Below are 12,901 nucleotides of genomic sequence, written 5' to 3'. Positions count from 1 at the left end.
TTTTATTTCCTTTTTGAGTATTTTAGTACAGCATATTGCTAAAGTCAAAATCATTGTCAACACATAAAGATTCACTGCCACTAACAGAAATCTTTTTGGGATTCATTTCTTATTTCCTTTTATTTAGAAAATTGCCCATTTATTCCTATTTTTTGCTTTCTGTTTTTTAACCACTTAGCAACCCATAAAAGCATTCCTTCTCACCCACAACTACATTAGCTCAAAAACCTTTGATGAAGAACAGGCTGATGAAAATATAAACAAAAAATGTATTGCTTCTATCCTCATATCTATTGACATCTTTAAAAACCCACTCTAATAAAACTGAGGCAGGAGTTCCCCTTGGAAAATCTACGCTGAATGCATGATTTGTTCCCCTAGATTCCTGATTTATTTTCTTTGCTTTTAATTTCTACTAAATTGCTTGGAATAGACATTAAGCTAACTAGCCTTTAATTTCCCAGATCTCCCTTTAAAACATGGATTCATATTGACTGCTTTCCACTTCTCTGGCACTGAGCCTGATTTGAGTGATAAATTACAGATTTTTGTAGGACATTACATTGTGGTGTTTCAAGATACTGAAGCACTATTTTCTCCTGTAAAATAATTTACTGCTTTTTTGATTACCTAAGTGGATTAATAAAGACTGAAGTAGCTGTCTTATATCTTTTGTAATAAACACAGATGTAAAGCACTTACTTAGTTTCTCTGCTATATCTCTTTATCATAGCTTGTCAGGATTGTTTCCTGCTGCACATACAATTTAAAAAAGTTTGCATTCCAACAATAATAAAGGAGGATCTATTTTGGAGAGACCTGAATATGTCAAACAAATTGCAGCCCCTGATTTAAAACCAAGTTTGGCTGAGGTTTAAAACAAAACCAAGCCAACCTTTTATTCCCAGACCTATCAAAGCTAAGCAATATACGCTGTGGACAACAGTTATTTACACATTCTCTCTCTCTCTCTCTCTCTCAAAATGGTAAAGGTTTCTCATGCTATGTTCCAACTCTAGGTGGTGATGATGTTAATCTCTTGTTTCTTAGCCAAGAGAACCAGCCCCAGTGGTAAAGGATTGCTGGACTTCTAACCGCAAACATCTCATGGCTACCACATGGTGTACATGTTTCCTAGAACATCTCTTAAATGTAACCAGAATCCAAAGCTTCCTACTTCGTTTTCCCTCCCATTTTTAAAATACTAGACAATGCCGTGAATTGTTTGGTCATCCCTTCAGAGATATTTCTTCAACAGATTCCTCATTGCCTTCAACAATGACAGAACTTCTAATATACTGTCTTCACTGAAAACTTGGAATATATTCACAGATATATCTGCCCTGAAAATATGTTAAAACGTATAGCACAGTCAAACATCAACATGTTTTATGACATCTTGTAAGAGCCAAGGTGGCGCAGTGGTTAAATGCAGCACTGCAGGCTACTGCTAGATCAGCAGGTCAGCGGTTCAAATCTCACCGGCTCAGGGTTGACTCAGCCTTCCATCCTTCCGAGGTGGGTAAAATGAGGACCCAGATTGTTGGGGGCAATATGCTGACTCTCTGTAAACCGCTTAGAGAGGCCTGAAAGGCCTATGAAGCGGTATATAAGTCTACTGCTATTGCTATGTCATAAACTGTTGGGCCCAAGGGACCCAGAACAACATGAGGAGTTACTTCAAAGGAGTTTCTTTATTGTTGTTCACTGTAGAAGGAACCTGCCAGACAAAATCTGCATAACTATTAGATATCCTGTGAAAGATTAGGGGTGTGTGTGTGTGTCAGTCCACTCTGGTTTCCTTCCTGAACACCAAAGATCAGATGCTAAGCCCTCTCTTTGATTCTTGGGAAAGACCCTGCCCTTCTGCCACACTGCACTACATTCCACCACGTAAATTGTTTCGTGATCATTTTATGTCATAAAATGTTTTATAAAATTTGCCAAATGTTCAGTTCCATGAGAGTCATGGGTCCCAGATTTTGGACACCTTCCGTAAATTAGCCCATTGTAAGGATCTAGGTCAAAAAACTGTTGCCCTACAATGGATGATTTTGCCCGGTTAAAGGTTACAGAAAGTTTTACTAATATATAGTTACTTATTTCTATATCTTAAAAAAGGTTGATGCCTTCCATTCTAAAAATCACTAGCTGATAGGTCCTATGTTGGAGAACCTGGGCTACAGGTAATCTAATCCTTTCCTCAAATTACAGCGCTTACCTTTATATTCCTTTATAATCTACAGGCAACTTGTTATTTATTGTGCAAAACTACCCAGACTGTTTTCACTATGCTACCATATTACAAAATGTTTCAATGAACTAGACTCTTTTTGAAAAAGTCCCAGACATTTTTGCATAGGAATATTCCTATATTAATTAATTAGAAAGTAAAGAGCTTTTAAAAGGATATTGAAAACAAAAGGAACTATAACTTTCAGGTTCAACAGAATCTAAGAGATTTATGACATATGTAGCATCTTTGCAGTGGTTTTCAGTGTTTCCTTCACAGGAAATGTGAATGAAATCAGAAATGTTGGAGAACTTAGTCTGTATTCCTGAGGACTGAAATTCATTCAAATCAACAGCTACTGGATAAATACGATGACAAAAATGTTTGCCAGCAAACCGTCAAAGTCAGGAAGTACCAAGGACTCCACAGATTGCTCATTTCTGTCTCCGGCATCAGAAGAGGAACATTCCTCAACCATTCAAGCACAAATCCCCAAACGGTGTAGCCTTTGACTTCTTGTATTGGAATAATGGGTTTATTGTAGATTCTATATATTATGGTTTGACAGCTATTTTCAAGTTTTATAAAAAATTGCTTTTTTGGCAAATTTAGTATTAATTTAAATTGCTTACTAATTATGCTTTTTTTAAAAAAAAAATGAAGAATTTTGAACGGAATGTAGATGTAAACAAAGAAGAATTTCCTACCTCTACCACTGACTTTGAATCCAGTCGGAAATTGAAATCACCAAAGATAAAATATGAAACTCGTTCAAACCGCTGATCTATAATTCTGAAAAGACAAACAAGACAAGCATTAAATGTCTAATTTAATTTAAACATTTAAATAAAATGCACATCATCAAAGAATTTGGATCAAGCAGTTTTCTGGAGGAGAGTGGGGAATCAGAAGCCTTGAATGATCTCAATAAATACGAATCAATTAAAATAAATGGCGAAGATTTGTACTCCTTTAAATTTAACTATACATCTCTATAGCTTTTCAGATATTTGCAAGATCTCTCCCTTCCCAAATAATTTTTTTATAAGTTGCATGTAATTGTGCATTACATTTTCTTTTGAACATGCCATGAATTACATTTCCTATAAAAATTGTGATTACTCACTCAGTGGAGTGATAAATTTCAATAGAATAAGAAAGAGTGTAGCCAAGTCTTGTCGCCTGAATTAATTTTATGTTTCTCAGTGGGAGGCTCTACTGCTATTTCACCCAGTTATTGCCTGATGCTTATATCGCATTATCAAACGTATTGAAATGTATCTGCAAGACTTACAACTCAGTTTTACAGTGCTGATAAAATATAGGATCAGATTAAATTATTTTAGCAGTGGAATGAGTACGGTGCTTGTAGCCCTCATAAAAGATTATTTGTGCTTATCACAGAGGTGCTATCTATCAACACACAAGCACACACAAAATCTAAGCTAATGATATGCAATCCATCAATCCACCCCACAAATATAAATCAGATTCAATTACTTGGTATCTCTTGGTATTACAAAAGACTTATTGGTACTAAGAACTAGATATCCCTGCCTAAAATTTATGCACAACAGACAATCATACAGGGCCAGCATTCCTCTGTTAAAAAGGGTAAAGAAGAAAAGGCAATTAAGTCATTGTGGAAGGCATCTTGTCACCATAGAGGAACTACGAACAAGGAAGTTGATCAATGATTAAATTATGCAGCATCAGAAAATCAGCTGTTCCGTTTATAAAGTTGTTTGGGACGGAAAAACAATATTGTATAGCACTGCCATATTCGCTACATCTTCTATCACATGTTCTGATAAGATTTAACTAGCAAGTAACATTTCTGTTTGTCTGAATATTGATACACATACTGCAAGGGGGAAAAAACAGTATTATCTCAAACAGTTGCTTTTTTGTGTGTGTGCTAGAAACTGATTTTACATTGACCTATCTTATATATTTATCTTTTGGACTATCACTTCCTTCCCGGTAATATCAAAGAGTCTATTTCTACAAATTTTCTTGTTTGGCTGAATTAAACATAGAAGCTGAATGATTAATCTCCGTTCCAGATGTTTGCCCTGCACAACATTAGTACTGCAAATATTTATCTTCCATTTATTTCTTGAAGATACTGCCGTTTTTTGGCAGTATTGAGCAATGAGACTTTTATTGTCCTTCCGAACAGAATAATTCATTTCTGATGATTCATATTTATAAGCTGCTGTGAGGAAAAAAAGTTTAAAAGGCAAACATTGAACTTTTCAGGTCTTCTACCCACTGTATAGTGGTGGTCATCGTGTCATCCCTTCAAGGCAGACTAGGGAATCAAGGTTATGAATGCTAACACTACTTTTATTATAAGGTTATACAGTAACAGAAGCTTGTGGATTTTAATACTGTATGCTTCCCCCTCCCCCCGTCTCCTTTTGTCATGATGAGAATTAGGGAAGGTCCTGTTTGAGTTGCTTTCTCAAACTATATTTCTGCCCTAGACTCAGATCTCTTTTCCTCTTGGCCACAATTCTCTTTCTCCTGCTCTTCAAGGTCATTCTTATTGTCCACTGCAAGTAATGGTTTTAGCAAGTTCATCTTCTCTATATTTGCTTCTTAATTTATAAAAGAGGATTACTAATTTCCATCCCTTAAAGCACCCAACTACTCCAATAATTATTCTCAAAAAACTAAATACCTAGCTCAAACATACCAAATTAAATCTGACTGGAAAAAAAATCAGTATGAGACCTCAAGGAAACTAAACTTTCTTTCCAAGAACTCAAGAGGAACACATGTTTTTCTCCCCCCCCCCCAAAAAAAAGAAGGGGTCTGCAACCATCTATTTTCTTTGGCATTTTGGATCCACTTATATAGCAAACCCTGGTAATCTATAATGTCAGTAGTAGAGGTTACCCTTAATTGCCCTGACTCCAAAACGTGCTGTTCAGACCTCAAAGATTTAAAAGCCTTTTGAGGTGTTTCAACCACAAAACATTTTCCACACTTCTGGCAACTCAGCCTTATTTGGTCATTTCTACGCAGCCATCCAATTAAAAACCACTTGGGGAGAGATTGGGGAATACAACCAGTTTAAAAATCCTGAGCAAAACTACTCCCCAAAACTCCCAAAACCAATAGCAGGAAACCATTCCTTAAAACACTGCAAATGTTAATTCTGTCCATCCCCTGGCCCAATTCCTGTGGGAACAGCCAGGTCTTCGCTGCCTTTCGAAAGGACTGGGGGCTGCCTGGACTTCAATGGACAGATGTTCCACTGGTCAGTGGTAGAGAAAGCTTCCTCCAACCCCATCAGATTGCATGGTTTACTAGGAGGCATCAGAAGCAGCCCTGTCAGATCTGTTGGGGTGGACGAGAGAGGTAACAGCCAACAAATAACCTGCTAATAATCCAGTAAGACAAACAGGGAGTGATTAAGATATGAATGATAGTGAGCAGGATGCTCGCTCCAGGAATGGGTGCAACTGGTATTCAAGCCTCCTACCCACACATCTATCTGCCCCTCAAGCAGGAGCCAAGAATTTAGGACCTAAAGTGGTGAACCTATGGCTCGCATGCCAGAGGGGGCACACAGAGTCCTCTCTGTGGGCACGTGTGCCGTCGCCCCAGCTCTGTGTCGGCTCTCTGCTGCTCAAGCGCACACACCTCCCGCCAGCCAACTGGTTTTTGAGTCTGTGCTGCGCATGCACCCACACCTTGCAGTTTGGGAGGGTGCACGGTGCACATGTGCAGAGACCTTGCAGTTTGAGCATGCGCACACACTTTGGCCACTCGGTGCCTAAAATGTTCGCCATCACTGATCTAGGACAACCCTCAAAATGTGCCCCCAGTTCTGCCTAGGGGAGTCCCAACCCAACGATAACTAAACACTGAAAGCCTCCAATAAAGGCCAGACCCAAAATCGATGTCACTTTGTCTTTCTAGAGTTAAGTATAAGCCGGATGCTCAAAGCATCCAGACCCTGATAAAGAACCTTAAAGGCATCACTTGGTTGGTTAGAGAGAGAGATGCACAACTGAGTATCATCAACACACCCTGATGGTTCATCTTATTCTAATGGTTGATTTCCGTGAACAGTTTCGATCAATGACCTCTCAGTATTAAATCCAGACCAAAATCCTGGAAATGGGGTAAAATGTGTTTCCTTCAAGGCCAATAAAACTGAGGCTGAGCATCTTTATAGAGTTTCATCAAAAGAGGAAGTTGAAAGCTGGATGAAAATTATCCAGTACTGTTGAGTCCAGGGATGGTTTCTGGAATGGGGATTATATCATTGCATCTTTAAGTTAAAAACAGACTAGCCTGTCCTTGTAGATTAATGAACCACTGCCTGGGTTCAGCCTAAACCTACCATGAAAGATACAGGTATAATCTACAATTTCCAAGAGCTCTGTCCACTTCCTCAGGACTATGAGGTAGGACTCCTCCCCCAGAACACAGATTGTGCTTCAATTAACCTGAGAGAATCTGTATTTCCCGAGTTCATCTCCAAGTGGATCTAAGCAATTTTATCCCTCAGATAATTTGAATATTCCTCAAAAGAGCCCCACAGCTGGTCCTCTAGATCTTTTTCCAAAATTTCTTAAAACCTTTTCTGAAATATATCCAGATTTTCCTGAGCATTTTCATATGTGATGCACACACATGTATTTTCACTTCCGGCTGTAATTTAAGCATTAGATTTGATAAGCAAAGGCCAATGGAGAAATCAGATTTCACTTAACAACTGGGTTACTATCTTATCAACTGCAATGATTTACTTAACAGCTGTGACAAGAAAGGTCGTAAACTGGGGCAGAACTCACTTAGTAAATATCTCACTTAACGGCAGAAACGGACCATGATTTTTTCTGGCAACCCCCCACCCAATCTATTGAGTAAAATGGATTTGCTGAACCCCCCCCTCACTTACTGATTGCTGCAAAAAGTGCAAAAGAAACCAGTCTGGTCATGTGGTACCTTGATTTATGAGAGCAACCACTGACAACCATAATTCCATGCTCAATTATGGTTGCAAACCAAGGACTGCCTGTATAGGCTATTGTTTCCAACATTTATCAATTATTCAAGGTTGATTTTCATAGGAAAATTTCCTTTAAATTAAATATTGGGTTTGATGACAGTCGTCTTTAAAATCCATGAAAGTATATATAAAGATTTGCTTATTTAACAGGAAACATATCATGTATATATGTTTACAAATGCTCAGAAATAATATATTTGGGCAAATCTGTTACAGTCAATTATACGTCTATTTTGAAATAAATATACTGTATCCAAAGAATGTTCTTTCCCAGGCAACGTATTTAGCATCTCAACCCTAAACTACGAATTCAGTGCAACTTTCTGTTATTCGAATTCAAAAGCTATAAGACACTTTTGAGGCATTTCTTTCTATTTAAAGTGAAAATTTAAAACAGATTCAAAATGGTTAATATGACAAGAGCTATGCAGCTGAATTTTACTATTTATTCCCACATTTCTTTCTAATGAGATGGCCTGGAGATGGGGATGCAAGGGGAGAAGAAGAAGAAGAAGTTACCTATGAGTGATTTTGAGAGCCTGGGTCTGGGTGCATGTTGGGAGCTGGTGAGCATGATTCAATGTGACAAGAGGAACATGATCTGGCTAAACCATTTTTCAGGGCACTTTGTAAGAAGGATCAGCCGCATTCTTCCTTTAATAGCCATGCCTAATGCAATAGGCCAGCGGTTTTTGTCCCAAGCCAAGGTATCAGCTGCAGGTCAGAAGGTAACATTCTGTTTACAAGATTATTTCCTAAAGCACTTATCTTGCCTTCGGTGTGAAAAGTTGACTTTTCTGTTTGAAAGGGGGCCAAAAGAATTGAAGGAATGGGAAAAATTAGCTACACTGAGCTGGAGCTGAATAGAATGAAGTGGGGGGTCTGAGAAAGGCCGCCGTGGTGCTCAGCGGGATACCTTATTAGCCACGTCATCACAGTTCATTCAGGCAAACAGTAACAGTGTCACCAACATTCCCACACAAAGACAAAGTTCTTTACACAGTCTATAAACATGCTTCCCTTGGCCGATTCATCCTGGTTTGACACCCCTGAAAGGAGGGCGCTTCACCCACATTCCCTCCCTCCCTCCCTCCCTCCCGCTCTTTTGTGAACAACAAAACAAAATCTCAACCATGGTCCAACAAGAGGAATAAAGAAAACAAGGAAGAACATTTTAATATTTCTAGGGAAGAAACCATTTAGATGGCAAAATAGTTTTATATAGAAAAAGTTTTTGGGTGCTTTCAAAAATTAATGTTAGCCATAATCTTATTTATTTTTCTGTATTTGTCAGCACAGGCATATACGTGCCTTGAATGCTAATGAAAGGAGACTATTTGACACAAAAATGAAAGGAATTACTAAGAGCACAGGACAAATTAATAGGAGCAAAATTAAACGTGGTTCAAACAGTGTTCAGCAGTCGGTTGGACAAATTTTGAAAAATCTCTTCTAAACAGACTTAAATACATATTTTAAGCATTTTGAAGATCACGTTTTGCTTTTTAAATTTGTATGCAGAGTTTAGTAAAGCAGCTTACCAGGTTTGAGGACCCAGATTGTTGGGGGCAATATGCTGACTCTCTGTAAACCGCTTAGAGAGGGCTGAAAGCCCTATGAAGCGGTATATAAGTCTACTGCTATTGCTATTGCTATTTATTAAGGCAGTTGATATAAACAAACTTGATGTCTGTATGGTTATCATTGCAGAATGGCTTGACGATATAGAATATATTTCATTTTAGAAAACAATAGAAATAATCTTAAAAGGCTAAATGTTGTTGCAACTAAGCCTCAGTATAAACTGACTGCAGTGATAAGGTGTTCCCTTTTGTGCGGAAGGACTTGGTCTGCTCAAAAGAATCCTTCTTTAGGGAGATGGTTTAGAAATGCAAAATATAAATAAGTAAATAGAAATAAAGGTTAATCTAAACATGAAACACACTATATAAATATGAATATCCTAAAAATAATGTTGCATGCAGGAACTGCCATATCATATAATGTATCTATATGAGGCCATTTAGAAGTAACTTTACTAAACAAACAATAGAGGTATTTTTTTCATTTGTTCAGAATGTGGAATCTCCTCTGGCCACAGCATCCAGGGGCCCAGAGAAGTTTTGAAACAAGGTCATAGAAAGGTGACCCTATAGAAGATTTCACATCTTTTATTTCATTTACACACAATTGCTCATTGAAGCATGTTGGCTACAAAGAACAGCAGGCAAATAAATAAAGGAGTAATATAATATTAAATTAGATTAGATTTGTCAATGGTTATAGGAATTGCTTGAGAAGTTCAACCATTTTTTTTAAGTTTTAGCTACTACAAAGCTATGATGGAGCAACTATGACAATTCTTCCTTCTAGCCCAAGGTTTTCTTTGCTTGTCCAAAGGCAAAGGAGGTTTTCATATTTTATGCCAGGCTGCTCTAAAGCTAAAGGAATCTGTGAAGTCAGCATGGTCCGTAGTCTTACCACTCAAATCAGAAAAAAAAAACATTGAAATCTCAGTGTGCTAATGCTGATTTTTTTCAGTTGCATTACAAAAAATGAATTTCATTTTATTTGACTCCACTGGACTAGGCCTCTTGTGGGAACTCAAACATCACTTTGGATATTGGCTACTAAAAACTGGGTGGGAAAACTTCCATAGACACATAAACAACGAATATAAAATCTTCCTTCACTTATCAATACAGGGGTTAAAAATGCAGCTTCCCTCTTGAACATTCTTACGTTCAGAGAGTGTCTATATTAATAGAATATGTAATACCTGGCAGATTATACTAGATCAACACCAATTAAGATAAATCATAAAACTTTACTACTTGAAGAGGAGAGTGAATTAGCATTAGCTCCTAAATCAGTGGCTGAAATGAAAGCTGCTTATAACCATAATTGGGACTGGCTGCTCTGTTGTTAAATGAAGCAATCACTAAGAGGGAAATCCTGTGACCAAGACTATACTTTGGTTTTTAAGCATAAGTCAGGGCAATGTGTACTATCTGTAATGGTGATCATGTGACCGAGGGCTGCTGCAAATGTCATAAATGTGGGGATTAGTCACAAAGCTATATTTTTTTGGCACCATCATAATTTAAATCACTAAACAAAGACTAAGTTGCTAAGTGAAAACTCCCTATATAAAAGCATCAATGTGATCAAATTTATACAACAGTATCATTTTTCAGAGGCAACCCTGTCTTTAGCGACATCTAAAAATGATATAGTAGAACTGGAAACCCAACAGAAATAAACCCAGCAAAACAAAAGAACATCAATAACAGAAAAATAAGGAATTGTCTCTCTGTCACGCTTGCATGTATATCAATAGTAGCTAATTATTATTAGCCAGACACCAAGGGAAACAACCCTGGATTAAATAAAGTCTTCAGAAGCTCCTAAATGTTATACTATTAATTTATCAAAAAATGGATTTGTCCCCTTTGAACAATTCCATTTGTTGCTAAGTACACTCTGCTTAACTTACCTTGAGAGAGTTTTTAAACATTATTTTGTTTTATTTTTTTCAATTTATACTGCCACTATCTGAAACAAGTGATTCTGGGAAATTATAAAATCAATTTAAACCAAATTGCAAGCATAATACAAGGAAAATTAAATATATACAACAGACAGGAAAATTATAATCTGTAGATGTCAATAAATCCAGGAAATGGGGGCCTTAACACATTTTGGGGGGAAATAAATAGTGTCAGTGTAGAATAACAAAAGAAGATTTAACATGTTTTCAACAGCATGTTGTAATGCTGACATTAAAAAGCTTAACTTTATCATATTTTTGAACCTGTAATAGCCAAACCTATTAATAATATAAAAACATTTCAAAATGTCAGGCAAGAAACAACAAGATAAAAGGTGTTGTCAAAGAGTCTTGGGTAATCGTCTTATTACTTAGGGAATTTGCCAGGATCATTTAACTAATATGGGAGTTCACTTTTAATTTCATTATCGAGTCACATGAACAACACCAAAATAGCAATATTTTTAAAATCAATTATCATGTCAGCAGATATTAAGATGGCAAGAAAGACCACATCAATAATATATATTTAATTTAGGGAAAGGATTACGAGAGCTATAAAAATCAATTTTTAGAGCTGGAAAAATGGCTCTGTTTAGTTATAATGGTTTTTCCCTCTATTGACAAAACCATGATCTTATCTGACATTGACATTTAAACTAATGCAATGTTAGATACGTTTAATGATATAAGTGTTTGTCAATTCTGCTACAATAAAGCACTACTACTATTGTAATGGGCAAAGCTGCTATAAATGTGAATTGTTTCCCAGTAATAGAATTCTTGTAGTACAACACCCTGGCTTCAGATCAAAACCCACAGTTCATGGGCTTGTGAGAAGCACTAGGTTTAAAAAAGAACAGACAGCAGTTATATTCAGTAACTGGACAGGCCAGATATGGAATATTTGGATTGTATGGTTCTTCATTAACCATAATTCTAATAATCTGCAATGTAGTAAAATCAATGCTGAATCTCCAGTTCAAAGTTAACTAAAAACAACAACAACCAAATAAGCTTCAATTTTATAAACTATGCAAAAATGGTTTTCTAATTTAAAGACAATTTAATACAATTAGGTGGGAAGTGAAGTAAATGACCTTGGATCCTTGGTCATTCCATCTTGGCCTTAGGGAGCAGGCAATGGCAAACTTTACCTGAAAACTGCTAGAAAACATGGCTAGGAGTCAAAAAATAACTTGAAGGAACAATTTTAATATTTTTTAGTTCAGTGGTGGCGAACTTGTGGCACACGTGCCAGAGTTGGCACGCAGAGCCCTCTCTGTGGGAACGCATGCCGTCTCCCCAGCTCTGTTTCAGTTCTTTGCTGCTCAAGTGCGCGCACCTCCCACTGGCCAATTGGTTTTTGGGTCTCTGCTGCGCATGCGCCCACGCCTTGCAGGTTGGGTGGGGTGCCCATGCATGTGCGGGGTGCATACGCGCACACATCTTGCAGGTTAGGCGCGGTGCCTAAAAGGTTCACTCTTTCACTGTTCTAGTTACTATATTTTAAGAAACACGTAAACATTTGACATGTCAGTATTACATCCATTTGCAATTTATATGTATACAAATGTGTGTACCTAGTTTGGAAAAAGTTGCAGAAGAGAACAAGGAATGTCAGAAATGTCAGAGGGAGTCTGGGAATCATAATCCATCTTCCCTCACAGCCCAGATGCAAATGTAACCAAACTCACCTACAGTTTTAGTATAAGATCTGCTCCTTTTTTCCATAAAGAAGAAAAAAAAGTTGTGCCAGCAATGCCTGTCTGTCTGTCTCTCCATCCATCCTTCCATTCACCCACCTACCCATCCATTTTAATGTTCACAATAGTTGTAGATTCAGTTGGTTTAAAACTAAAACGTCGTTATTTTTTATAATCGCTGTCAAAAGCAACAGTGTGCTGTTTATTGGAAAAATATATCTTTAAATAGCAAGAGTAAACAAGTATTTACAAACATGCCAAGCGCTCAGGCTCTTCCAGTGTCCTGGATCATTCACACAAAGTTTGCCTAGAAACAAAGTAGGCCTTTTTTTCCCAGCTCATTTGCTTGCCAGTTCTGGGAAAAGCCCCGAAAGGAACCC

The 12,901-nt window shown here is 37.3% G+C and overlaps 1 protein-coding gene across 2 annotated transcripts in view; it reads right to left on the bottom strand.

The window, feature by feature from the left end:
• Nucleotides 1-12,901, bottom strand: part of INPP5A (inositol polyphosphate-5-phosphatase A) — a 227,309-nt gene that overhangs the window by 71,556 nt on the left and 142,852 nt on the right. For both annotated transcript variants that reach the window (XM_087702660.1, XM_087702661.1), the window contains exon 9: nt 2,941-3,025. In XM_087702660.1, coding sequence (XP_087558786.1) covers nt 2,941-3,025 — 85 coding nt within the window. The remainder of the gene's footprint in view (nt 1-2,940; nt 3,026-12,901) is intronic.

Source organism: Thamnophis sirtalis, unplaced genomic scaffold (assembly GCF_051295495.1).
Source record: "Thamnophis sirtalis isolate CommonGarterSnake01/CBP01778 unplaced genomic scaffold, rThaSir2_p1.2 scaffold_15, whole genome shotgun sequence".
In the NCBI taxonomy this organism is placed as follows: Eukaryota; Metazoa; Chordata; class Lepidosauria; order Squamata; family Natricidae; genus Thamnophis; species Thamnophis sirtalis.
The sequence above is the reverse complement of the archived record's forward strand: the minus strand, read 5'-3'. Positions and strand labels throughout refer to the sequence as shown.